This window comes from Leuresthes tenuis, unplaced genomic scaffold, assembly GCF_036924035.1.
Source record: "Leuresthes tenuis unplaced genomic scaffold, fLeuTen1.0.hap1 SCAF_21, whole genome shotgun sequence".
NCBI lineage: Eukaryota > Metazoa > Chordata > Actinopteri > Atheriniformes > Atherinopsidae > Leuresthes > Leuresthes tenuis.
The window spans coordinates 15,169,025-15,185,753 of NW_027325375.1; the positions used below are offsets into that span (position 1 = coordinate 15,169,025).

General features: G+C 41.4%; 1 protein-coding gene and 2 non-coding genes across 3 annotated transcripts; 2 read left to right on the forward strand and 1 right to left on the reverse strand.

Moving 5' to 3' along the window:
* Positions 1-4,853: 4,853 nt before the first annotated feature.
* Positions 4,854-5,045, reverse strand: LOC140280678 (U2 spliceosomal RNA). The gene has a single exon (XR_011909612.1). It is a non-coding gene; the product is annotated as a U2 spliceosomal RNA (small nuclear RNA).
* Positions 5,046-6,767: 1,722 nt separating this feature from the next.
* trnam-cau (transfer RNA methionine (anticodon CAU)) lies at positions 6,768-6,840 on the forward strand. The gene has a single exon. It is a non-coding gene; the product is annotated as a tRNA-Met (tRNA).
* Positions 6,841-8,993: 2,153 nt separating this feature from the next.
* Positions 8,994-13,991, forward strand: alg5 (ALG5 dolichyl-phosphate beta-glucosyltransferase). Its single transcript, XM_072374742.1, has 10 exons — positions 8,994-9,325; positions 9,763-9,931; positions 10,215-10,261; positions 10,538-10,606; positions 10,739-10,831; positions 10,933-11,046; positions 11,149-11,208; positions 11,296-11,447; positions 12,425-12,510; positions 13,377-13,991. The coding sequence occupies exons 1-10, from the start codon at positions 9,263-9,265 to the stop codon at positions 13,490-13,492; spliced, it is 969 nt and encodes a 322-aa protein (XP_072230843.1). The 5' UTR covers positions 8,994-9,262; the 3' UTR covers positions 13,493-13,991.
* Positions 13,992-16,729: the final 2,738 nt, after the last annotated feature.

The following is a 16,729-nucleotide window of genomic DNA, read 5'->3' on the forward strand; positions in this document are numbered from 1 at the left end:
ACCATTGCGAAGATAGCCGAGAGGGCAACGTGGGTGCACGCCAGCCACTGCAGGAAGATCCCCGAGCAAACGGAGGAGCCCAGCTGCCAACCTGATCGACGTGAGGACGGACGGACGACACGAGGACGCACAGACGCCAAAGAGGACGACCCGTGGAATTGGCCCTGTGGATTCAACAAACACCAACTAGACGTGTTCCACCAAACTCCACCATGCATCACCTGATTCTGATGCTGTCATGTTTGGCGCAGCTGATGGAGGCTTACACCTACAAACCTGCCAGGACTGTCACTTTGACAGAAGGTCAAAGTGCAACATTCACCTGCCTCGTTTACCCTGAAATTTGGCGATCAGGACGGGTTCAGGCATTTTATGCCAAGTATGACAAATACCTATGCAGAGACCCCTGCGGCCCACACGATTGGCACTTGATTGTTGCCACCACTGACAAAACCATTGCTCCAAACAGAAATCCCCGCTTCACAATAACAAAACTTCCAAATTCCAACGGAGCCCAGATCACCATCTCTGATGTCAAACCCACTGATGCAGGCACGTATTGGTGTGGAATTGAATATCCAAGCTCGGATATGTACAGACAACTCACAGTCATAGTCAATGGGCCACCAGACCCACATGACGCCCTACTTAACATGCTGTCAGACTCCGACGAATATGAGAACATTACCAACATTATCAAACACATGAAAGATGCCATTCAACTCCCTCCTGTAATAAATTACTCATGGTTCCCTTGGCTGAAATCTTTGGGCCAAGGATGGCCAGCATGGTTTTTAACAATAATCCCATATGTAATGATTTTCCTTTTGCTCTGCACCTTAATTTCATGTGTATTGAAAAGGCTGTCTAACGTGCTCATGAAAGAGATGACTCATTCCTCCACATATGTTTAGGTGAACGCCAATAATGCTGATCAAAATTCAACCTCTCCTCATATTCCTGACCCCGATATTTTACCCCAGCTAAGACTCTGACTTTGATAACAGTCTGTAAAATTTCATTTCATTTTGTTTTTTGGGTTGTTTTTTTTGTTTGCTTTGTTTTGTTAGTCTTTTCTCTGCTCTAATCAACTACCACAATGATACATTTTCAAATAGCGTACCGGATACTTAAGTATTCTCTTGCATTTAGTTTTCATCCATTTTATTTTTCTTAAGTTTGTTTTCTGTTAGTGATTAATTAATAATCAAAAGGGAGAATTGTGATGGTAAATTTTCCGTCTCAGGACTGACAGATTCCAATCCACATTAACCATTTGTATCACCCAGACACGCTAATTGTTTTAAACTATTTACTTCTTAATTAACACTCAGACAAGATAATTGTTTTAACCTCCTGTTTCTTAATTATTATTATATAGACTGCATCCCACCCCCCCTGGAGGTGTGATTACACACCTAAAGAACAAAGCCCACCTCCTCAGGTATAAATCCTTTGTGTTCCTTTTGTCTGTATCTTTTCATACCATTGCCGCTGAATGGTGTGGACTGATCTTTTTCCTTGCAACGAAGAATAAAAAACTTAGCCGGCCGGCAGAAAAAGTAAGTTTCTCTATTTCATTGCTCATCAGAGGTATTAGGAAGGAAGCGATTGAAAACTTCCATAACAGACTTTCACACCTTCTTGTAGCCGAACAACTCCGCTCCCACTATTGATTGTGTACAGTCGGGTATTTTAACCTTTTCTTACCCGCTTTTTACCAACTATGGTGGGACATTCACACCGTCTTACAGCGGAACACCTCCGCTCCCTCTTTTGATGATGTATGGTTGGTCATTCGCACCTTTTCTTACCCATTTTTCAGTAATTATGGGTGGACATTCACACCTTCTTGCAGACGAACAACTCCACTCCCGCTATTTATTGTGTACAGTCGGGTGATATTTGATATTCGAAAATTTTCTTTCATGTTTTCTAGCAATTATTGATGGACATTCAGAATTTCTTGCAGCTGAACACCTCCGCTCCCGCTTTTGATGGTGTATAGTCTGGCATTCTTACCTTTTCTAACACATTTTTCAGCAATTATGGTCGGACATTCACACCTACTCACAGCCGAACACTTCCGCTCCCGCATTTGATGGTGTATAGTCGGGCATTCTCACCCTTTCTCATCAGCTTTTTGCAAATTATGATCTGACATTCACATGTACTTGCAGTCAAACAGCTCTGCTCCCGCTTTTGATTATGTTTGGTTGGATATTCAAACCTTTTCTTAACTGCTTTTTACAAACTTTGGTCGGACGTTCACACCTTCTTGCAGCCGAACACCTCCGCTTCCGCTATTGATGGTATATATTCGGGCATTCGAACCTTTTCTTACCCGCTTTTTACAAACCATGGTCGGACTTTCACACCTTCTTGTAGCCGAACAACTCCGCTCCCGCTATTGATTGTGTACAGTCGGGTATTTTCACCTTTTCTTACCCGCTTTTTACCAACTATGGTCGGACATTCACGACGTCTTACAGCGGAGCACCTCCGCTCCCTCTTTTGATCATGTATGGTTGGTCATTCGCACCTTTTCTTACCCATTTTTCAGTAATTATGGGTGGACTTTCAAACCTTCTTGCAGCTGAACACTTCCTCTCCCGCTTATGATCATGTGCGGTTTGATATTCGAAAATTTTCTTTCATGTTTTCTAGCAATTATTGATGGACATTCAGACCTTCTTGCAGCTGAACACCTCCGCTCCCGCTTTTGATGGTGTATAGTTGAGCTTTCGAGCCTTTCCTTCCCCGGTTTTTACAAATTATGGTTGGATATTCAGACCTTCTTGCAGCCGAAAACCTCCGCTCCCTCTTTTGATCATACATTGTCGGGAATTCGCACCTTGTCTTACCCACTTTTTACAAACCATGGTCTGACTTTCACACCTTTTAGTAGCCGAACAACTCCGCTACGGCTATTGATTGTGTACAGTTGGGTATTTTAACCTTTTCTTACCCGCTTTTTACCAACTATGGTCGGACATTCACACCTTCTTACAGCGGAACACCTCCGCTCCCTCTTTTGATGGTGTATGTTCGGGCATTCAAACCTTTTCTTACCTGCTTTTTACAAACTATGGTCGGATATTCAAACCTTCTTGTAGACGAACACATCCACTCCTGCTTTTGATGATGTATGGTTGGGCATTCGAACCTACTTGTTGCCCGCTTTTTACTATGGTCGGCCATTCACAGCTTCCTCTCCACCATTATTGTATGGTGGGATATTCACACCCACTTGCATCCGAAGACCTCCGCCCCCACTTTTGTTGATATTTAGTCGGTCATTTGCACCTTACCCGCTTTTGGCAAACTATGGCCTTCTTGTAGCCAAACACCTCTGATCTCGCTTTTGATGATGTAAGGTTGGGCATTCAGAACTTGCTTCACCTGCTTTTCACCAAATATTGTCGGACATTCACACCTTCTTGCAGCTGAACACTTCCGCTCCACCTTTTAGTGTTCTATGGGGCATTCACACCTTTTTTTTCACCGCATTTTATAGATTATGGTTGGAAATTCTCACCCACTCTCATCCAAAGACCTCTTCTCCCACTTTTGTTAATATATAGTCGGGCATTCGAACCTTTTCTTACCCGCTTTTTACAAATTATGGTCAGACATTCACACCTACTTGCAGCCGAATACCTCCGCTCCACCTTTAAGTGATGTATGGTTGGCATTTGAACCTTTTCTTACTCTCTTTTTTTATTGATTGCTGAAGATTAAGTTGTTCTTTCTCAAACTACAACATTTTTTTCATTGTTGAAACTTTATTTGAAGTGGATAAATAAGGAGGACAAACAGTTTTAAGTCAGGCTCATAGAAGGAATTAATTTTATAGCAAAATCTGTACTTCGTCATATGTCGAGAGATGTTTATTGCTGAAGAAGTTCTTTCTCATTCTACAAAGTACAACGTTGTTTATCGTTGAAACTTGATTAGACATGAATAAATATGAAGGACAAAGCAGTCTTAACTTGGTTTGAGTTAAGAAATTCGTTTTATAGGAGAATCCGAATTCGTGCATAACTCGTAAAATAGAGCTTATTTTCGGATTCCTGAAGAATGAGTCTGGTTCTTTCTCATAATACAAAGTTTGTTGTTTATTGTTGAAACTTCATCAGAAGTGAAGAAATAAATTAATGCCTATCAACAAATGTGGGATCTAAACTCTAGTGCTTCCTCTAAAATTATTTCCTTTCTCAATTCAGAAATGTGTGTGTGTAAGTCACAACACCTGTGACACCAAAACGGCTTTCTTTTCTCTCTTTTCTCTACACTCTGCACTGTGAGCACACACACCAAATCTGAAAGGCTTTTTTCTCTCTTTTCTACATTAGTGGGGACACAAAACCGCTCTCTCTTTGTTTTTTTTTTGATTGTGTGCCAGGGCGTTGTCTCTCGTATTAGATTATGCTTACGATACGTTATGAAGAGAAACCAGAGTACGATTATCCGTCACTGCGGGAGCAGGGCATCAGGCTAGTTGGCATAGCCACCTTCCCCATGGTGAGCTTTGCTTGGTTGAGACGCTTGCTCTCCCCCCCTTTCTCCTCGGCTGACCAAGTAGGAACAATCGGGCCCTATTCGATGGCTGCCTTGTCTTTTACTCTGTGCAAAAGACAAGGCAGCCACAAACACCACGGGAACACCGTATTGAGGCTTTGTTCTGACCGCTCATTCGGTGTCGCGTTTCTTTCAAGCAATTCTCCTGGTTAGCCCGCACTCGGCTCGCTCCCAGAGCCGTGTTAAAGTCTACTTTGCATTCACTCTCTTTTCTCAGCAGACTAAAAGAAACTTCCATCCTGCACCGCTGTTTGCTTTTTCACAAGAGCAGAGAAGAGCGGACCGTTCCCAGCGGCACTGCAGTACCGGGTCGATGCTTGGAGTGAACGGAGCAAGCTCCTTTTTCAACTCCTATTGCTAAAAAATACATTTAATATGTAGTCATCGTATAGAGGACATATCAGATATTAAACTGATAAGAACAGATACTACACTTGATCTTAGCCAAAAGGCCGAGAAGCGATAAGTGTCCACTGGTTCACGTCCGAGGGCCCTTCCTGGCACAATGCGCACTTGTAGCGGTGTTCTTTTTATGGCCATAGGTGGCCAGAGTGTCACTTTGCACCTCCGCCCACCCGCTGCACTGAGCACTCTTCAGCCCTTTTAAATGGTATAACTTTGCACTCCCGCACGCTCCAGCGAGCACCATTCAAGCAACAACTTTGCACTCCAGCTTCGAACATCGGCACAGTCGCAACAAGTAAGGCGACTCTACCCAGAGAAGTCACTCTGCACAGTAACAAGATTTCTTTTGCACAGACAGAAAGGGCTTCACCCGCAACTGTGGAAGGTGTCAAATACAAGTTATGGGCATTCGAAAAATATCAATCCCTCAGAAAATCCTTTCAACCTGGTGTCAAACACAATTTATGTGGATTCAAACCATGTCTCTTGAAGAAAAGCCTTGCAATCTCACTTATTTACAGTCAATGTACAGCCAAAATTAGTCTCTGTGGTGGCTGCAGAAAGCCCATTCGGAAGGTCTATCACTCCAAACTGTGGAAGCTGTCAAATAAAAGTTAAGGGGATGCGAAACATCACTCTCTTAAAAAAGCCTTCCAATCTGGTGTCAAACACAAGTTATGGGGATTCAATCTAACTGATGTGCAGTAGGCATAATCTCAAGGTCGTGAGTTCGACCTTGCAATCTGGTGTCAAACACACATTTTGGGGATTCGAACCATCACTCCTTTAGAACCTGACTGATGTGCAGTAGGCAGCGTATCAGTGGCATCATCTTAAGGTCGTGAATTCGACCCTCACACGGGGCAGATGTTTTGCTGGGGGCTCTATAGCACTTCACCTCAGTTACAGCTGTAAAGTTGGTGGGTACAAGTTGCTCTGGTTGCTCTTTGTTGTGGCTGCAGAAAGCCCACTCTGAAGCTCAATCACTCTCAACTGTGGAAGGTGTCAAATACAAGTTATTGGGATTCAAACCATCTCTCTTTATGAAAAGCATTGCAATCTGACTGATGTGCAGTTGGCAGCGTGTCAGTGGCATAATCTCAAGGTCGTGAGCTCAACCCTCACACGGGGTAGATGTTTTGATGTGGTGTCTATCGCACCCCACCTCAGTCACAGCTTGAAAGTTGGTGGGCACAAGTGGCTCCGGTTGATTTCTGTTGTGGATGCAGAAAATCAACTTGGAAGCTCAATCACGCCTAAGTGTGGAAGGTGTCAAATACAAGTTATGGAGATTCAAAAAGATATTTTCGTAGAAGAACCTTGTAATCTGGTGTCAAACACAATCAATGGGGATTCACGCCATCTCTCTTTAAGAAAAGCGTTGCAATCAGATCTTTGTCGTCTTTCAGTTTCTGCTCTCCTTATTATCCGCTGAAACTTGTCAAGTCAGACAAATTTTCCTTGGGTTTTGCCGTTACTGTCATAATAGAATACGCAGTGTGACAAAAGCACCTTTGCAGACTCTCCTTCTCTTGACATAGACTGACATGGGGCAAGTCAGTCAAGTTTATCCAACGTGAAACTACCTCTTTTGCAACTTTCCATCAACTTTCAAAATGAGAAGAAAAGCCAGATGAAGAAACTTGTGAGTTGTTTGTTTAACCTTTAGTCTAAACAACAGGTCATTTGAAGGACTACTTTTAGCAAAGTCTGCAGGACTAATGAATCAGTGTGGGAAAGTGAGTCTAGGCTCACAATACATGTATTTTCAAGCTTTTCAGGCCTTGTTGGCGCAGTAGGCAGCGCGTCAGTCTCATAATCTGAAGGTCGTGAGTTCAACCCTCACACAGGGTATTGATTTTGATTATAGGGTCAATAGCGCTTACCCTCAGTTACAGCTGGAAAGTTGCTGGCCACAAGTGCCTCCGGTTGCTCTCTGTGTTAGCTGCAGAAAGCCCACTGGGAAGGTCAATCACCCCAGAGTGTGGAAGGTGTCAAACACAAGTTATGGGGATTCGAACCATCTCTCCTTCAGAAAAATCTTGCAACTTACTGTCTAACATCATTTATGGAGATTCAAACCATCCTCTTTAGTGGAAAAGCGCTGCAGACTGACTGATGTGCAGTAAGCAGCATGTCAGCGGCATAATCTCAAGGTTGTGAGCTCGAACCTCACACGGGGCAGATGTTTTGATGTGGTGTCCATAGCGCTTCCCCTCACTTACAGCTGGAAAGTTGGTGGGCACAAGTGGCTCTGATTGCTTTCTGTTGTATCTACAGAACGTCAACTTGGAAGCTCAATCACTCCAATCTGTGGAAGGTGTCAAATACAAGTTATGGGGATTCGAAACATCACTCTCTTAGAAAAACCTTCCAATCTCAAACACAAGTTATGGTGATTCAAACCATCTCTCTTGAAGAAAAGCCTTGCAATCTCACTTATTTACAGTCAATGTACAGCCAAAATTTGTCTCTGTGGTGGCTGCAGAAAGCCCATTCGGAAGGTCTATCACTCCAAACTGTGGAAGCTGTCAAATAAAAGTTAAGGGGATGCGAAACATCACTCTCTTAAAAAAGCCTTCCAATCTGGTGTCAAACACAAGTTATGGGGATTCAATCTAACTGATGTGCAGTAGGCATAATCTCAAGGTCGTGAGTTCGACCTTGCAATCTGGTGTCAAACACACATTTTGGGGATTCGAACCATCACTCTTTTAGAACCTGACTGATGTGCAGTAGGCAGCGTATCAGTGGCATCATCTTAAGGTCGTGAGTTTGACCCTCACACGGGGCAGATGTTTTGCTGGGGGCTCTATAGCACTTCACCTCAGTTACAGCTGTAAAGTTGGTGGGTACAAGTTGCTCTGGTTGCTCTTTGTTGTGGCTGCAGAAAGCCCACTCTGAAGCTCAATCACTCTCAACTGTGGAAGGTGTCAAATACAAGTTATGGGGATGCGAAACATCACTCTCTTAAAAAAGCCTTCCAATCTGGTGTCAAACACAAGTTATGGGGATTCAATCTAACTGATGTGCAGTAGGCAGTGTGTCAGTGGCATAATCTCAAGGTCGGGAGTTCGACCTTGCAATCTGGTGTCAAACACACATTTTTGGGATTCGAACCATCTCTCTTTTAGAGAAGTGTTTTAACCTGACTTATGTGCCGTAGGAAGTGTATCAGTGGCATCATTTCAAGGTCGTGAGTTCGACCCTCACACGGGGCAGATGTTTTGATGTGGTGTCTATAGCACCTCACCTCAGTTACAGCTGGAAAGTTTCTGGCCACAAGTGCCTCCGTTTGCTCTCTGTGTTAGCTGCAGAAAGCCCACTCTGAAGCTCAATCACTCTCAACTGTGGAAGGTGTCAAATACAAGTTATGGGGATTCGAAACATCACTCTCTTAGAAAAGGCTTCCAATCTGGTGTCAAACACAAGTAATGGGGATTCACACCATCTCTCTTTCAGAAAAGCGTTGCAATCTGACTGATGTGCAGTAGGTAGCGTGTCAATTTTGGAGATTCGAACCATCTCTCTTTAAGAAAAGCCTTGCAATCAGATCTTTGACGTATTTCAGTTTCTACTCCTTTTATTTTCGACTGAAACCTGTCAAGTCAGACACATTTTCCTTCTTTTTTTTCCGTTCACGCCCCCCGAATGGTTTCACACAGGGCTACAGATAATGAGCTTAAAGAAAAGTTTCTTGAAGGATGTTATTTTTATTTAAAAACCGGTCCCCAATAGAAACCCCATTAATGCAATAACAATTGTCACTATTAATCCTACACTATGTGTACCTTTTATGCTCTGACAAGGCTAAATGTATTTTGAGAAAAAAATCCCACTTAAGTTTAAGTTTTTTGGTTGCATGCGCTTGATAATTAACCTTGTATCATTTAAGAAGTTATTGTTTTTGTTTCCACTCCTAACCTATAGATGGCAGTGTTCGGATCATTGAAGCCTCCCACAGAGCTGCCTGGTCCTCTCTTACCTTAAACTGATGATGTGTCGCCAACAGCCAGTTACTTCCGCGTCGCAGCTGTGTGCAGTTGTGATTGGCAGTGGAGTTGAGTGAACTACCCATAGAAAAATGGAAACATAGAGGGTATTTAGCGCCCCTTTCATCGACACACTGTCTATAAGTTGTATTCCCTTGCATATATTTGTAATTCAGCGCACCAGCGAAAAGGTGCTGGCTAAACAAAGAAGAAACAAGCTAGCTTTTTAGCTAGCCACTTAGACAAGTGGGTCTGTCAGTTGTCGCAGGACAATTTGATGGGAAATGGATTTCCTCTGTGAAATAGTTCAAGCTCTCGTCGCTTTAGCAGCTTTCAGTTTTATTGTGGTGAGTATTGTAATAGTTGTTTGATATTTCGTTGGCAGAAATTAATAACAGCCATGTTAGCAAAAGGTTGATAAAGTAAGAGATGTGTTTCTTAAAAGCTGTTAAATATCCTTGCTAATAAACCTACTGATTGACAGTAACGTTGACCGTGTAACTTTCGTTCTCCAACTTTTAAGCAGTCTGCTAGGCTGGGAGAAATTGTGAACTTTCATGAATAGTTCTTGTTCTTCTGGGTAGTATAGTGGAATTTCAATGTTGTGCCATCTTGATGCGTAATCTAGACATGGTGATTATTCAAATAATACATGTCTTAAGATATTAAACACATTAGCACAGCTGTTTACTATTTGGCACCTAAATTAAAAAAAGCAAAAAGGGAGAAAGTAAAGATCACCTGCCTGCACAAGTGTCCCATTCTCATATTTCTTCCTTTTCAGGTGCTCATCGTAGCACATTTAACAGCTGGAATGGTGAACTTGACGCGCCACGAAAAGGAAAAATACTTCCTTACTTCTGCAGGAGAGAAGGAGCCGTTCCCCTGTCTGCATGATCCCCACTCCAGGGAGCTCTCTGTGGTGATCCCAGCCTACAACGAGGAGCTCCGAAGTTAGTGATGCCTGCTTTTCTGTCCAGAGTTTCTGCACAGTAACATAATTAAGAATGGACACTCAGAGGGGGGTGAAGCATCATCTTCATTCCATTTCCACTTGCGAAATTGAAAGTGCACAACCCACGATAGTGCACTAGCAGTTGTTTAACAAAGCTTTCTCGTGTCATCCAAGTTGGTACAGTTTAAATAATAATAATAATAATCCTGCATTTTCATGTGTCATGTCACTGCGCTCCTACAGTCAGTTATAGGTGCTAATATATACTGTGTTCATTTCAGTGCCTGTCATGCTGGATGAATCTATTGAGTACTTGGAAAACAGACAGGTAAGTACTACCCTGTTAAATGAAATTCTATGCATGATTATAATTTACTTTCAAAGGCCCATCTACTTTATAGGGGTTTAAGACTATTTCTACAAATGATGATTAAAGAGTAGCTGTTTGAGTAGATAGGAGCACGTTTTGAAATGTGAGGTAGACTTTATTAGGCTCCTTTTGCTAAAAGTATTACCTTTTTCACAATTACCACTAGGTGGCAGCATTGATATGTAAAAATTGCTTGTTGTGATACAAATCCTTGTTATAATTACCTTCCTGCAGAAGCAAAACCCTTCTTTCACCTATGAGGTTATCGTGGTTGATGATGGCAGCAAAGACAAAACCACAGAGGTAATCATTTTTAGCTTTTAATCGAAATACGTTTTCATAAATTGTAGTATAGCTAAATCATAGTCTTGTTCAGCCAAGCTATTTAAAGTCTATTTTGTTTTGTGAGTGAATAGTGTTGTGATATCCTACCAGGTTGCTTTACGCTACATGAGAAAGTACAGTGCAGAGAAAGTGCGAGTGCTAACGCTGGTGAAGAACCGGGGGAAAGGAGGAGCCGTGCGGATGGTAAGACGTGCACAATGTCTGAATGCAGCACAGAAGCAAGAGTGCGGTTGCCTTTGCGCGGATTTTACATATGATCTGTGTCTCCCCGGATGCTGTTAAAGGGAACTCTGAGCTCCAGAGGCAAGCTAATTCTGATGGCGGACGCTGACGGAGCCACAAAGTTTTCTGACCTTGAGAAAGTGGAGGCTGGACTTAAGGAACTCAATCCGGGACCGGTGTGTTTTCTTTGTGCTTTTGTTGTTCCTTTTCTCATGCTTGCATAAATGAACTGCAATTGATATGTTCTAAAAAAAAAAAAAAATGCCTCTTACATGTAGGAGAACTTTGCCATTTCGTGTGGCTCCAGAGCTCATCTAGAAAAAGAGTCTGTAGCGCAGGTAATTTTTATCTTTTTGTCCTCTTGACAACACAATTGTTATTAACTTTGTATTTTTAATAATGACACAACTTATGGCTCTCCTTAGCGATCTGTGTTTCGTACATTCCTTATGTATGGCTTCCACTTCCTGGTGTGGTTCTTCTGTGTGAGAGGGATTGGAGACACACAGTGTGGCTTCAAGCTTTTCACACGTGAGGCTGCACTCAAGACCTTCTCCTCTCTCCATGTAGAGCGATGGTAAGGAACTTTAAATATTATTGCTACATGTTTAAATAGGCTAAAGGCTTTACAATACAGCTATTTCACAAAGGACAAACTGTTACTACAAGAACACAAAGACATGACATTAAACTTCATGTTGTACACTGACGGCCACAGTTTGTTAATCACGAAAATTAGGGAAGTTTATTATTTTTAAACAGCAGACGTCAGCCCCTCACAGTGGAATGAGAGTGAGCTTCCTCTTTTCTTGCACTCAGGTGAAATCTATAAATTTCCATCCCTTTTTATTCATGAGTTGTTGCTGTCAGTTTCAGAGCCTCAAGGTGAGAATTTGTTGAGTAAACATGTTGTTGCTGTGAAGTAAGTTCTACCCATTCTTGCAGCCCAACTGCTGCATCCTATGTGAGAATTAGCAAGTACACCCAAATGTGTGTGCATATATGTATTCATGAATAAAGTATTTTCTATGTTGTATTTCCATACAGAACTGGAGCCAGTAAATATCCATGACTAGTGTAGAGTACAGTGATATAACTAAAAAAAAAACATTTTAGTGTATTAAAGCCAATAATGTGCCTATCCGCAGTTACTGTTGAAAATGTAATCCAACAGAAAAACAAGCAGCAAATAATTGATATGCTTAATTAGACCAAGTAAGTAATTGAAATTAACTATTTTCAACCTGACTAAATGAAATACAAACATCCTTCAAACTTCTTGATGTAATAAAACATTAGCAAACTTTCTTGATGAACTTTCACCCACTTTGTGCGTAGAACACAAGGAGGACAGTGTTCTCAGTTTTATTCTCATCTCCATTTCTGAGGTACAATGAATGCAGCATAGGTATAAAAAAAATAAAATAAATAAATAAAAAAAGATACTGTAGTTCCACACTCGGCACCAGTAATTAGACGACTGTTTTAGCTGAAATAAAATCTGAATTTTAACAAAGCTATATCTGCTATGCACTTGTGTCTTTCCTCCCTCAGGGCCTTTGATGTGGAGCTACTGTACATTGCCCAGTGTTTTAAAATCCCCATAGCAGAGGTGGCGGTCAACTGGACTGAAATAGAAGGTAGGTTTTTCATGGACTATGTGGACAGTCAGTGGGTCTACATGAGGAGATTAACTCGATTATATCTATAGTTGGGTTATGCTCCTTATCTGTGCAAGGGTAATTATCCTTGGATATATGGCGGTGAATGAATCGAATCACTGGCACAAATGTCATACCCCAGTAGATAGGTGGTGCTGTACCCATTTTAACTATCGCTAATAGAGCCACTTCCGGTTGACCTCTTCACCACCAACAACAAACTCGGGTATACGAGAAAGATTGCGAACCAAGAGCAAGATGAAGCTACGTCCCTCTACATTTCGTTTGTGATGAGCATGGTTATGGCACAAACTCCATGCACAACGGCGCATTCTCCATCGCGTTGTTTATTTCTTTCCGACGGCGGTGACAACAACGGTAATATCGTCTCCTTCCTCTTCTGGGTGACAGTCCCGGAGAAAATTCTCGAGCATGCGCAGAACGCTTAATCTGATCCTCTGCCGTCTACATGCACGTTCAGTGTACATTTGGATCGAGTTAACTCTGAGTCTTAATCCGATCGTGAGTAACCCGATCCGATCTGTTTTTTTTTTGTCAGATTAAGGTGTCTACATGAATTGAATAACTCTTGTAATTTAGCCAATAATCCGATCCAATGGCACTCATGTAACCCCACTGACTGTATGAATGTCTTTCATTGGTGTGTTTATAGATCCTCATTAGAAACATATTTCTGCTACTAACCTAAGTCTTCCTCGCACTGCTGTTTATAAAACCTTTTCTGTTCTCCCATCAGCTGTAAATGTAGCAAACTGGCATATTTCAATTGTTGTCTTGTGAAGGTTTCATTTTAAAATTAAGTTCTTATGGTTTGGCTCTGCTAGGGTCCAAGCTGGTCCCATTTTGGAGCTGGCTGCAGATGGGATTGGACCTGATTTTCATTCGCCTGCGCTATGTCACTGGAGCCTGGAAACTGCAGCCGCTTAATAAGACTGATTAGCCAATCAGATGAGAACTTGACCCATAGAGACAACCTATGATAGGGCCATGGAGCCTTTCAGTCACCTCACTGAACAGTACAACTGTGTCCATCTTTCACTGTAATCATGAGAAAAGAGCAAAGTATCAATCCTTTTCTTTTCAAGACATCGATGTCAGAGAGATACTGACACAGTTGTGGGTTCCTCGTGGTCCTGCCTTTTTATGTGGATGTTGGCACATTATGGCCACTGTTACTCATGCTTTTGTGTTGCCACACCATACAGAACGTCTGTATAACTGATCCATGTACTGAGTTACTCATTGTTTATTTTGTGTCCAATCAGCTGTAAATGAGAAACACTTTTAGTGAAATGTGGTGGACCTGAATGATTATCTGGAGGATGAACGATTGTTATGTGTGGTTTTCACCAGGAGGGGAATTTATTTAGAAGAAAATGTGACTGTGAGTTGATGGGATGAATGCCTTGAAACAAGAAGAAATAAAAAGTAAATAACTTTATTTGATCATTGATATTAATTTACCAACCAGAGTTGCAGGGCTGATTAATTATTTGTACATGAGCTGAAAGTTTTTGAGAAATTATTGTGATATATTGATTAATCATTTATATATACATTTTCAGTTGGAATGGCAAATAGCATATGATTTCAAAACTTCAATCGCTGGAATGATCTGCTTTTGTCTCTTTAGTCCAGAGTGTTCAGACAAAACAGCGAATTTTATATTTCTTTGAGCTTTTGGATATTGTGATTTATTTATTTTTTTTTATTGTTCTTCTCAATAGTCTGTAAAGAGCTAAAAGTATTGGAAACAAAAACAAGCTTTAGATAATACCTTTCAAAACAGATGCTACAAAGTGCTTAGTGAGAGGAAAATGGAGACAATAAGATAATAACTATAAAGTGATGACATTGTGTGCACAAACCACAAATAATAAACATGAAATCAAGAAAACACAAAGAGCAACAAAGGCAAATACGTGACTACGTTGTTTTCCACCTTCTGGGAAAGACATGATTCATGTACTGAAGAACTGAGCCGAAAGGACACAACTCTCAAGTGCAGGTAATAACCTTATCCAATATGTGTAAAATCAGTCAAATTGTGACAAACAGTACAAATAAATCTGGAAGATTTTAAGATGATTAAAAGGAAAGAAAACAAAACAAATTCCAGATGCACAAATACAGAAATCAGAATTTTTGGATGTTTTCTCCGATATTTGATTTTTCTTTTCCACATCGGATCATTTGAGCATTCACTAAAATGAAACCACGTGAGAGGAAGAAAAAAAAACTAGTAGAAAGGAGCTTAAACGTCTGTCCTGTGCTATTTTTCATTTCAGGGTTGTGCAATAAGAAATGGAGAGAAATCCTCACACTTTTGATAACATTTGGCAATTTGCATTCAGATTTTCTGTACATAAGCTTCTTTGCACAACCATCCAAAACCTCACTTAGATGAGCGTTTGACCTGCCGCAGCATTATTTACTTAATTCACCATCGAACATTCGCTGTCCACAGTGTGACGGTGCATGACTGATGGTGACTGATCTCATTACAACAAATCTGCGCGATCTAACCTAATTTATGATTTCTTAAGTATGAATGAAATTGAACAACTTAATCATCAAATAAAATTACATGGGATCAGAAATGTGAAACTTCATAAGGCAAATAAGGCAGTACCACATGCTCTCTAAAAAACAACATATTTGACTTATTTTCTTTATCTCAATAGTCATCCTTCTGTTTTGTTTCCCAATCCTCACGTGGACGTTTTGGAAAAAGTCCAAGAGGCGTTTTTGTGGTCTAAGGAAATTAACTTTAATAGTGCTTTTTTATTATTATTATACAAGCCTGAGGTCTATGAGTCGAGCTGGTGCGCATTTCTCTGGGGGCCTCGCAGAGCCCCGGGGAGCGCATCCTGTTTGCGCCCTGCCTGCCTGTCTGTCTGTCCCGTGGAAGCAGACAAGCAACAGAGACAACCACAGAGACGGTGAATCGTAATCTGCACATTTCTAACTTCCTGCCACCGGAATCGGCTCTCTTGTCAAAATGTGACATTTTAAATTTGGATGGGGACAGCTTTGTCAGTAATGTTTGGATATCTGCGAATAAATGCGAGACACTGGTGTGATAAATGAAGAAATTAGCTATTGAATAAAGAGTAATCAATAATCTGAAGCAACCCTCTCTGCGTTATTTTTCACCCCAGGTCTTCTGCAGGTAGGAGGGGACCATAGTAAAACCCACAAAATAAACCTATTCTCGGAAATGCCCTCTAAACGGCCAGTTGTGTTTCAACAAGAAACACCTCACGCGGTCTTTGGGTCCCCTCAGGAGACTCGCTGCCTTTAAGAGACCACCTTATTTATGGCGCACCGCCAGCATATTATATTTTGATTATGGTAGGGGTGGGGGTCACGCTTTTTGACATGATCACCAGCGCGGTTTGTCTTAGTATCGTTACGTCCCGCAGCAGTTGCTGTAAACTGTGAAAATGTCAAACTTGTAGACTCACTGTCGCCAGCCGGGCTTGCGTCATTAACTGGACCAGTCACAGTACTCACAATAAAGGCTCGTATCCATCCGCAATGAGAAATACCTCTGCATGGCTCCCAACAATACATAATTAAAACAAGCAATGTTTTTTTGGGAGGGGAACAAATCAATTTCACGCCCCAAGGGTAGTAGGCTATTTGTGGTTGTGGTAGAAGTAGAGCGCCGAACGCAACTCCACTAGACAAATGTTCACTCTTACCTCTTTTCACACTACAGGTGCAGTGTGTTTGTGCGTGGGTGCTGCATGGAAACGCATGAAAGAAAATATGCGAATTGCTTCCTTTTAAACATTAATGAAAAACTATCTCTGTAGTTATAATGATACTGAACGGGTAAAAAGTTATAGGTGAATACTTGATACTATGGGCTGCAGGGCACCGGCTGACAGATGTAAAGAAAGGCGTTTATCACTTGTAACAGCACTTGATATTTTTTTTATATAAATGACATGGCCTACATAACCAAACAGCCTATGAGAATATTAGGATGTTTGAATTGGGAGTTCAAACATTTAACTTAAAGACAGCAACAGGCCTTATTGTGAGCAGCTACCTTATATAATGCATAATAACGAATGCCCTTAACAAGTCACTAACATAGCCTGAGACAGGAGGACAGGTGGGAATGTTTTCTTTTCCCAGCTTCATGAACTTCACAGAACCCGATGAC

Coding starts and splice junctions, on each gene's coding strand:
- alg5 (XM_072374742.1), top strand. CDS start 9,263: ATGGATTTCCTCTGTGAAATAGTTCAAGCTCTCGTCGCTTTAGCAGCT. Junction 11,047..11,148: donor AGGAACTCAATCCGGGACCG/GTGTGTTTTCTT, acceptor TCTTACATGTAG/GAGAACTTTGCCATTTCGTG. Junction 12,511..13,376: donor CAACTGGACTGAAATAGAAG/GTAGGTTTTTCA, acceptor TGGCTCTGCTAG/GGTCCAAGCTGGTCCCATTT.